The sequence below is a fragment of the Mesoplodon densirostris genome, chromosome 3 (assembly GCF_025265405.1).
Source record: "Mesoplodon densirostris isolate mMesDen1 chromosome 3, mMesDen1 primary haplotype, whole genome shotgun sequence".
NCBI lineage: Eukaryota > Metazoa > Chordata > Mammalia > Artiodactyla > Ziphiidae > Mesoplodon > Mesoplodon densirostris.
The window spans coordinates 131417901-131429194 of record NC_082663.1 but is presented as its reverse complement, the minus strand read 5'-3'; the positions used below and the strand labels follow the sequence as shown (position 1 = coordinate 131429194).

At 50.8% G+C, this 11294-nt stretch overlaps 1 protein-coding gene across 1 annotated transcript; it reads left to right on the top strand.

The window, feature by feature from the left end:
• Window positions 1-8946: 8946 nt before the first annotated feature.
• LOC132485905 (Golgi-associated RAB2B interactor protein 3-like) lies at window positions 8947-9462 on the top strand (the record flags this gene model as incomplete). Its single annotated transcript, XM_060092511.1, has 1 exon — window positions 8947-9462. A coding segment is annotated over one exon (516 nt), but the record flags the coding sequence as incomplete, so codon positions are not given.
• Between the last annotated feature and the right edge of the window lie 1832 nt (window positions 9463-11294).

Here is an 11294-nt window from a genome sequence, read left to right as displayed (position 1 = left end):
AAGAATATGAAAAAGAATGTATGTATACAAAAAACTGAATCAGAAATTAACAGAAGAAATTAACACAACACAAATTAACACAACATTGTAAATCAACTATACATCAATAAAAAAGAAGAAGGAAAAGAAAAAAAATACAAACCAAGTTTGGGTTCCCTTTGTGGGGAGGGAGCATGCAGAAGAGGGGCTGGCAGGGTTCTATTTCTTGCTCTGGGTGGCAGCTACAAGGGTGTTCACTTTCTTGTTACTCATTAAGCTATATTTATGGTTTCTGCACTTTCATGAATGTGTGTTATATTTCACAATAAAAAGTTTCTAAAACTGTAAAAAATATAAATATAAATGTAAATATAAACAAAAGTTAGCCTCCTTGAAAAGAGAAAATGGGTGAGAAAATTCTCCATATCCTGGAAATGACAGTACCAATGGGACTCTGACAGGTAGCACTCTTTCTAAGTTCCTGCCAGCACTGTGTTATATACGCTGGGGGCACAGAGAACAGCAATTCCCATAGGATGCCTGCCCTTAGCAAGGACACAGTCCACTTCCAGGATTTTATCCCCAGGACATCATTCAGCAGAAGCACGAAGATGATCCCTGCAGGGAGATTTGTAACAACAACAGGACTGGAAACCACCCAGATATTTACAAAAGCAGGAGGGTTTTCTCAACCTTTTGATTACAAAGACTATCCAGCCTACCCACACCTATACCCTGGCAGGGTCAGCCTGTTCCCTATGGACATGGTGGTTGGTTTAGGGGGAGGCTGGTGAGCCTGCCCCAAGGGGGTGCGGACTTGGAGGCTCAACCAAGGGGTGTGCGATGTGATGGTGACGGGTCACAAAGGACTTGCGGTATAAATATGGTCGGGCCAAGAGACTCTGGCAGAGTCCTGCAGGGAGGTGACGAGTTGCTTTCGTTCCCTCTCTCTCTCCGAGACTCAATTTGTGGCTGGTGGCTCTGTCTTGAACGAAGAGAGCCATGAGCAGTGGGAGTTCACCTCATTACATGGCCAATAGCTACTGTTCAGTGGGGGTGTTGAGGACCTCCATAGGGGTCCTGCAACGACAACTGTACGAGGGAGGAGAGTATGACATTTTCAAGTACGCTCCCATGTTTGAGAGCGACTTTATCCAGGTCAGCAAGGAAGGAGAACTGATTGACCTAGACAACCGCGTCCGAAGGGTGACTGTGGGCGTCGCATCCACCAGCCCCCTCTTCCCACTACCTGACGTCATGCTGCTGGCCCAAACAACGAAAGTCTGTGACGAGCATGTCAGATGCGCCGGGATCACCAAGGGGAGAGGTTGCAAGCCCGTGAAGACCCTAGAGCTCACCAGGCTGCTTCCCTTGAAGTTTGTCAAGATCTCCATCCACAACCGTGAGAAACAGCAGCTGTGCCTGAATCTTGCTACCGGCCGTACTTTCTATCTGCAGCTGTGCCCCTCTTCCGATGCACAAAAAGACCTCTTTTCCCATTGGGAAAAGCTTGTCTATATCCTGAGACCACCGGTAGTCAGTTACAGCAGTACCCCGATGCTCCAAACTGGAGATGCAGCGACTACAGAGGATGCCAAAATCCTAGTGGGAAGCACCCACAGAGACTCAAGAACCCGGGGCAGGGTGCTTTGGGAGAGCAGGGCCTTCATAGCCTTTGGTGCTCTCTGAGACTCGCCTGGGAAATACCTTCTATTGTTGAAAAGGGTCAGGGACAAACGAGCTATCACTATGGGATTCACCACACTGGAGAGGTTCCGAGTGCTTCTCCACCTTGTCCCACAGGGCTGAATTTCAGAGAGACCTTAGGTATCATATCAGCTGCACTGGTCTCATCACCAGGGCTGTAATCCCTTCTACAGCATCCTGATTGTCTGGTCGCTTCTTGAACACTTACCCCAGCCCAGGTAGTCTCATCAGTTGTGGAACATCATTCACAGTTAGGAAGTCCTTCCTTCGTTGTGTCTCCCCGTGACGCCGACATGCTGATTCAAATCAGCCCAACCCGTGTAGTCACCAAAATGCAGAAGGTGTGCATCCCTTGACCCAGGAACCCCACTTCTAGGAGTCTGTCCTGCAGAGAGAGAAGCACAAGGGTATAAAATTAAAGTGTATATCATGGAGAATTGTATCAGTGCTTTCCCTGACCCTGGGACTGTTCAAGTAAAATGGAGTGGCCGTTTGACAGTGGTGCAGTAGATGGGATCTTGCATCCAATGGGAGCTTAGACTGGGTGATTTCAAAGGTTATTCTAAGTATAAGCCCTTGAGTTGCTCAGCTCCAGGAGGAGAGAGGAGCAGACAGTTCAGATCTCACTTTCTGTCATCTCTATCTTACCTGATTCTCCTCCCCTTGGCTCAGACCACAGAGCTCCACAGAGAAAGGGATCAGGATGAGGCTGGGATTCACAAGCTTCGTGACGTGACTGGACCCACAAAAAGCGCCGAAGGATCAGCAGGAGGGATGACCGTGGGCCTGGCGGGAGCCACCATCAAGGATCCAGGAGAAATCGGATCCGGCGAGGCCATTGCAGGTGCCCCCATAGATCAAGTGCAGCCGTGAAAAGCGCCGAAGTATTCAGCGGCAGGAATAACCATGGGCCTGGAGGGAGCCATTATCAAGGATCCAGGAGAAAGCGGAGCCGGCGAGGCCATTGCAGGTGCCCCCCAAGGATCAACTGCAGCCGTGAAAAGCGCCGAAGGATCAGCGGCAGGGATGACCACCGGTCTGGCGGGAGCCACCATCAAGGATCCAGGAGAAAGTGGATCCGGAGAGGCCATTGCAGGTGCCCCCCATGGATCAACTGCAGCCGTGAAAAGCACCGAAGGATCAGCGGCAGGGTTGACCATGGGCCTGGCGGGAGCCACCATCAAGGAGCCACCATCAAGGATCCTGGAGAAAGCGGATCCGGCGAGGCCATTGCAGGTGCCCACATAGTTCAAGTGCAGCCGTGAAAAGCGACGAAGTATCAGCGGCAGGAATGACCATGGGCCTGGCAGGAGCCATTATCAACGATCCAGGAGAAAGCAGATCCGGCGAGGCTATTGCAGGTTTCCCGCATGGATCAAATGCAGCCGTGAAAAGCGCCGAAGTATCAGCGGCAGAAATGACCATGGGCCTGGCTGGAGCCACCATCAAGGATCCAGGAGAAAGCGGATCTGGCAAGGCCATTGCAGGTGCCCCCCATGGATCAACTGCAGCCGTGAAAAGCGCCAAAGGATCAGCGGCAGGGTTAACCATGGGCCTGGGGGGAGCCATTATCAAGGATCCAGGAGAAAGCGGATTCGGCGAGGCCATTGCAGGTGCCCCCATAGATCAAGTGCAGCCGTGAAAAGTGCAGAAGGATCAGCGGCAGGAATGGCCATGGGCCTGGCTGGAGCCACCATCAAGGATCCAGGAGAAAGTGGATCTGGCGAGGTATTGCAGGTGCCCCCCATGGATCAACTGCAGCCGTGAAAAGCGCCGAAGGATCAGCGGCAGGGATGACCACCGGTCTGGCGGGAGCCACCATCAAGGATCCAGGAGAAAGTGGATCCGGAGAGGCCATTGCAGGTGCCCCACATGGATCAACTGCAGCCGTGAAAAGCACCGAAGGATCAGCGGCAGGGTTGACCATGGGCCTGGCGGGAGCCACCATCAAGGAGCCACCATCAAGGATCCTGGAGAAAGCGGATCCGGCGAGGCCATTGCAGGTGCCCACATAGTTCAAGTGCAGCCGTGAAAAGCGACGAAGTATCAGCGGCAGGAATGACCATGGGCCTGGCGGGAGCCATTATCAAGGATCCAGGAGAAAGCAGATCTGGCGAGGCTATTGCAGGTTTCCCTCATGGATCAAATGCAGCCGTGAAAAGCGCCGAAGTATCAGCGGCAGAAATGACCATGGGCCTGGCTGGAGCCACCATCAAGGATCCAGGAGAAAGCGGATCCGGCGAGGCCATTGCAGGTGCCCCCCATGGATCAACTGCAGCCGTGAAAAGCGCCAAAGGATCAGCGGCAGGGTTAACCATGGGCCTGGGGGGAGCCATTATCAAGGATCCAGGAGAAAGCGGATCCAGCGAGGCCACTGCAGGTGCCCCCATAGATCAAGTGCAGCCGTGAAAAGTGCCGAAGTATTCAGCGGCAGGAATGACCATGGGCCTGGCGGAAGCCATTATCAAGGATCCAGGAGAAAGCGGATCCGGTGAGGCCACTGCAGGTGCCCCCCATGGATTAAATGCAGCCGTGGAAAGCGCCGAAGGATCAGCGGCAGGAATGGCCATTGGCCTGGCTGGAGCCACCATCAAGGATCCAGGAGAAAGCGGATCCGGTGAGGCCACTGCAGGTGCCCCCCATGGATTAAATGCAGCCGTGGAAAGCGCCGAAGGAGCAGCGGCAGGGTTGACCATGGGCCTGGCGGGAGCCACCATCAAGGATCCAGGAGAAAGCGGATCCGGCGAGGACATTACAGGTGCTGCCAGTTTATCCTTGCAGGACATGAACCTGGTCTTGGCGGATGATGCCAGCACATCCTCGACGGTGGGAGATGGTCCAGAGAGCAGCATGAGCATGGTGTTGCCAGTTGCAGTCACAACCAGCAAGCCTGCTGCTGGAAGAGCTGAAGGGAAGGTCGCAGACCCCGTGGTCTCCACCTTGCAGACTGAAGGCTACATGTCTGAACGGGATGGAAGCCAGAAGGGCTTCCACCCCAGGGATGAAGCCTGGAGAGAAAAAAAGAAAAGAAGGACACGTCTTCATCGAGGAAAAGTTCCCATCACCGCAGGACACGTGAAGGTCACCACAGGTCAGGAGGGGACAAGACCCAGAAATCATCCTCCCACTGGTCCTCATCTGGCCATGGAAACTCCAAAGTTGACAAAGGACGGGAGGACAGCTCGCAAACTGAGGAACAGCCAGTCCGCCACCAGTTCAGGGACTCTAAGTAAGACATCCAGTAAGATCCTCTCCTTCTTTAGGAGCTTCAGAGTCATTCCTGGTTCAGAAACAAGGCTCACACATGACCATTGAGAGGCAGACAAAGCCCCGGTTGGCTTCCATGTTTAGCACACATTTGCTAAAAGGGGAGAAAAAAACAAGGACATGATAAACACAAAATTCACAATACTGGATTTCTGTAGGGTAAAAAGAAGGGAGGGATGGTCTGGGAGGAAAAGCTCTTATGCAAAGCCGTATGTCCATGGGAATGTATTATCGTTTCCATTTTATTTTAACATCTCTGACATCAGGATGATTTTTATACTGCTGTCAGCCAAGTGGCAGTCACTGCCTTAGAAATATCTCAACCAATTTGTTTCACTGTTGTTTTCCTTTCAATATATGCACAAGAGATGGATGACAAAGTCTGAAAGAGATCTTTCAAGAACTATAAGATAAAGAAACTAAGGGACATAAATACTCACTATCCAGGAACACAAGAAAGGTTTAGAGATATTGTTAAGGAATAACAGAATAATCCAAAATGCTCTGTACTGATGAACTATGCAAATTATGTATGCATGTGGAAAGCGATTCTAAAAATAAAAAAAAAATCATAAATGAGATTAGGAAATCTCATTTCATACTGAGATTATGCATTTTTAAATGTCCATCATAAAAAAGTCTTTCCAATTTAAAAAAAAGTTGTAAATAAATTTCATGAGTCCATGAAAATCATTCAATTGTTAACAACAGTTGATAACAGTTGGATTAGAGTAACTGTTGATAACAGTTAACCACCGTTGGATTTGAGAAGAATGCCTCTGAGAACCATGTGTGTTTTTTGTTTTTGGGGTTTCTTTTTTTGCGGTATGCGGGCCTCTCGCTGCTGTGGCCTCTCCCATTGCAGAGCACAGGCTCCGGACGCACAGGCTCAGCGGCCATGGCTCACGGGCCCAGCGGCTCCACGGCATGTAGGATCTTCCCGGACAGGGACACGAACCCGTGTCCCCTCCATCGGCAGGTGGACTCCCAACCACTGCGCCACCAGGGAAGCCCCATGTGTCTTTGTATGAACCGGGGAGTCATCTGCTAGCCTTGCAATTCTCTGCTCATTCCCTTCTGTGACAACAGGGTCTACTAGGATGGAAGTTGGGTTTCCAGTAAAACTTAGGGACTTTCTCTGCAGAGCAAATTAAGTGGTAGAGGTGGAGGAGGTGAGAAATAAGATACGGATTCTGGGAGGAGTGGTAGCTTGGGAGGATGAGAGGAAGCCCTTCTCAGTTGCTCTGGTGGGTGGCTGAAAAATCCCATCTTGTGATTTCCGATACACAAAGACCAATAGATTGCGGGGATCAATGTGTCCTTGGAGTTCACTCTTGAAGCACTGGGTCTTGGTAAGAGGAGAGAAAGAGCCATGTTCTCTAAGACCTGAGAGGGATTTGGGGGAAGCCTTCCGGAAATGTGAGGAGTTACGGGGTAGAGGAGGGAGATAAAGGGGAACTCTTTCCCAAGCCTTTGACTCAGAGCCCCAGATTTTCACTATGCCAGAGGCTGAATCAGCCTACTTAAAACAGCTTCATCTTAGGATTCTGTACCCTTGGCTTTACCTTTTGTCTTTCTTAGCGTGTATTAGGCATTCTCACTCCCTCACCCCAAAGGACTTCTTTAACGTGAACCTAGTTAGTCCACTATGCAGGGCGTTCGCTGAGCAGACCCACAGTTGACACAGTTTACACCTCCAGTGCAGTAGTAAAGTGGAGGTGGGGACTTGCCCACCGCAACGTGCCCTGCCTGGCACTTTCTCTGGATTTCCTTTTCTATCTTGACAGTTCATCAAGAGACACGTGCACAGATACCTACGTATTTCAAAGCAACAGGCATCTTCCTCTGGAGGGAGACATCAATTTGGGTAGCAAGTCAGTACACCCTATCAGATCAAGGCCAATATTTTGGACAGCAATATTCATCACCATGGTAGCAATTCTGCAGCTGCAAGTGCAATGAGGCAATGGATGGTTGATTACAGACTGACCAATGTCCCAAACTTCAAGTCTGGCAACACACATACATACTAGAAAGGGTTTTTTTTCCCTACAGCAAAATAAGGTCCTTCACAGGATTGTTGAAGACGTGCTATGGTGGGAGGCATATTGAAGGCAGTGTCGTGGCTGGCACAGCAAGCGTGATGTGATGCTGGGGAACACAGCAGGGGCCACGCCATGCAAGGCTTTGAGGTCCATTTAAAGGATTTTGATTTCTGACCTTGGAGGGATGCAAAGCCATGATATGTTTTCAATAGGGGAGTGGCCTGATCAAATGTGCACTTTGTGGAGGGTACTGTGGTTTCTGTGAAAAGAAGTATTTGGCTGGGGGGGTTGTTAATATGGGACTTTATGTGACTTCCTATTTTTGGCCACAGGATCTATATAATGAGGAGATTGGAGAGTATGTTTTGAAAGACACCGTTCCATTTGAAATATCCACGTGGGGTGCATTTCTTCAACGAAGGACTTGTGGCCCCAGCTGCTGGGGGTGCATCCCACAGAAAGCCTTCAGCTGGCAGTGAGTTTGGAAATTGCCTGGGTTCCTCACCCGAGGTGCACGGCAAGAAATGATTGACGTGGAGTGTGAAGGTCAGGCCATCGTAGCCCAACACAGACCCTCTCGGAAGGGTCACTCCAGTTCAAGAGCTCAGCTTCGGGCTTCCCTGGTGGCGCAGTGGTTGGGAGTCCGCCTGCCGACACAGGGGACACGGGTTCGTGCCCCGGTCCGGGAGGACCCCACATGCCACGGAGCGGCTGGGCCCGTGAGCCATGGCTCCGGAGCCTGTGCTCCGCAACGAGAGAGGCCACAACAGTGAGAGGCCCACGTACCGCAAAAAAAAAAAAAAACAAAAACAGCAGGGGTCAAGGAGGGAAGGATTGGGAGTTTGGGATTAGCAGATACAAACTACAGGATGGATAAACAGCAGGGTCCTACTGTAGAGCACAGAGAACTATATTCAGTATCCTGTGATAAACCATAATGGAAAAGAATATGAAAAAGAATGTATGTATACAAAAAACTGAATCAGAAATTAACAGAAGAAATTAACACAACACAAATTAACACAACATTGTAAATCAACTATACATCAATAAAAAAGAAGAAGGAAAAGAAAAAAAATACAAACCAAGTTTGGGTTCCCTTTGTGGGGAGGGAGCATGCAGAAGAGGGGCTGGCAGGGTTCTATTTCTTGCTCTGGGTGGCAGCTACAAGGGTGTTCACTTTCTTGTTACTCATTAAGCTATATTTATGGTTTCTGCACTTTCATGAATGTGTGTTATATTTCACAATAAAAAGTTTCTAAAACTGTAAAAAATATAAATATAAATGTAAATATAAACAAAAGTTAGCCTCCTTGAAAAGAGAAAATGGGTGAGAAAATTCTCCATATCCTGGAAATGACAGTACCAATGGGACTCTGACAGGTAGCACTCTTTCTAAGTTCCTGCCAGCACTGTGTTATATACGCTGGGGGCACAGAGAACAGCAATTCCCATAGGATGCCTGCCCTTAGCAAGGACACAGTCCACTTCCAGGATTTTATCCCCAGGACATCATTCAGCAGAAGCACGAAGATGATCCCTGCAGGGAGATTTGTAACAACAACAAGACTGGAAACCACCCAGATATTTACAAAAGCAGGAGGGTTTTCTCAACCTTTTGATTACAAAGACTATCCAGCCTACCCACACCTATACCCTGGCAGGGTCAGCCTGTTCCCTATGGACATGGTGGTTGGTTTAGGGGGAGGCTGGTGAGCCTGCCCCAAGGGGGTGGGGACTTGGAGGCTCAACCAAGGGGTGTGCGATGTGATGGTGACGGGTCACAAAGGACTTGCGGTATAAATATGGTCGGGCCAAGAGACTCTGGCAGAGTCCTGCAGGGAGGTGACGAGTTGCTTTCGTTCCCTCTCTCTCTCCGAGACTCAATTTGTGGCTGGTGGCTCTGTCTTGAACGAAGAGAGCCATGAGCAGTGGGAGTTCACCTCATTACATGGCCAATAGCTACTGTTCAGTGGGGGTGTTGAGGACCTCCATGGGGGTCCTGCAACGACAACTGTACGAGGGAGGAGAGTATGACATTTTCAAGTACGCTCCCATGTTTGAGAGCGACTTTATCCAGGTCAGCAAGGAAGGAGAACTGATTGACCTAGACAACCGCGTCCGAAGGGTGACTGTGGGCGTCGCATCCACCAGCCCCCTCTTCCCACTACCTGACGTCATGCTGCTGGCCCAAACAACGAAAGTCTGTGACGAGCATGTCAGATGCGCCGGGATCACCAAGGGGAGAGGTTGCAAGCCCCTGAAGACCCTAGAGCTCACCAGGCTGCTTCCCTTGAAGTTTGTCAAGATCTCCATCCACAACCGTGAGAAACAGCAGCTGTGCCTGAATCTTGCTACCGGCCGTACTTTCTATCTGCAGCTGTGCCCCTCTTCCGATGCACAAAAAGACCTCTTTTCCCATTGGGAAAAGCTTGTCTATATCCTGAGACCACCGGTAGTCAGTTACAGCAGTACCCCGATGCTCCAAACTGGAGATGCAGCGACTACAGAGGATGCCAAAATCCTAGTGGGAAGCACCCACAGAGACTCAAGAACCCGGGGCAGGGTGCTTTGGGAGAGCAGGGCCTTCATAGCCTTTGGTGCTCTCTGAGACTCGCCTGGGAAATACCTTCTATTGTTGAAAAGGGTCAGGGACAAACGAGCTATCACTATGGGATTCACCACACTGGAGAGGTTCCGAGTGCTTCTCCACCTTGTCCCACAGGGCTGAATTTCAGAGAGACCTTAGGTATCATATCAGCTGCACTGGTCTCATCACCAGGGCTGTAATCCCTTCTACAGCATCCTGATTGTCTGGTCGCTTCTTGAACACTTACCCCAGCCCAGGTAGTCTCATCAGTTGTGGAACATCATTCACAGTTAGGAAGTCCTTCCTTCGTTGTGTCTCCCCGTGACGCCGACATGCTGATTCAAATCAGCCCAACCCGTGTAGTCACCAAAATGCAGAAGGTGTGCATCCCTTGACCCAGGAACCCCACTTCTAGGAGTCTGTCCTGCAGAGAGAGAAGCACAAGGGTATAAAATTAAAGTGTATATCATGGAGAATTGTATCAGTGCTTTCCCTGACCCTGGGACTGTTCAAGTAAAATGGAGTGGCCGTTTGACAGTCGTGCAGTAGATGGGATCTTGCATCCAATGGGAGCTTAGACTGGGTGATTTCAAAGGTTATTCTAAGTATAAGCCCTTGAGTTGCTCAGCTCCAGGAGGAGAGAGGAGCAGACAGTTCAGATCTCACTTTCTGTCATCTCTATCTTACCTGATTCTCCTCCCCTTGGCTCAGACCACAGAGCTCCACAGAGAAAGGGATCAGGATGAGGCTGGGATTCACAAGCTTCGTGACGTGACTGGACCCACAAAAAGCGCCGAAGGATCAGCAGGAGGGATGACCGTGGGCCTGGCGGGAGCCACCATCAAGGATCCAGGAGAAAGCGGATCCGGCGAGGCCACTGCAGGTGCCCCCATAGATCAAGTGCAGCCGTGAAAAGCACCGAAGTATTCAGCGGCAGGAATGACCATGGGCCTGGCGGGAGCCATTATCAAGGATCCAGGAGAAAGTGGATCCGGCGAGGCCATTGCAGGTGCCCCCCATGAATCAACTGCAGCCGTGAAAAGCGCCGAAGGATCAGCGGCAGGGATGACCACCGGTCTGGCGGGAGCCACCATCAAGGATCCAGGAGAAAGCGGATCCGGCGAGGCCATTGCAGGTGCCCCCATAGATCAAGTGCAGCCGTGAAAAGTGCCGAAGTCTTCAGCGGCAGGAATGACCATGGGCCTGGCGGAAGCCATTATCAAGGATCCAGGAGAAAGCGGATCCGGTGAGGCCACTGCAGGTGCCCCCCATGGATTAAATGCAGCCGTGGAAAGCGCCGAAGGATCAGCGGCAGGAATGGCCATTGGCCTGGCTGGAGCCACCATCAAGGATCCAGGAGAAAGCGGATCCGGCGAGGACATTACAGGTGCTGCCAGCTTATCCTTGCAGGACACGAACCTCGTCTTGGCGGATGTTGCCAGCACATCCTCGACGGTGGCAGATGGTCCAGAGAGCAGCATGAGCATGGTGTTGCCAGTTGCAGTCACAACCAGCAAGCCTGCTGCTGGAAGAGCTGAAGGGAAGGTCGCAGACCCCGTGGTCTCCACCTTGCAGACTGAAGGCTACATGTCTGAACGGGATGGAAGCCAGAAGGGCTTCCACCCCAGGGATGAAGCCTGGAGAGGAAAAAAGAAAAGAAGGACACGTCTTCATCGAGGAAAAGTTCCCATCACCGCAGGACACGT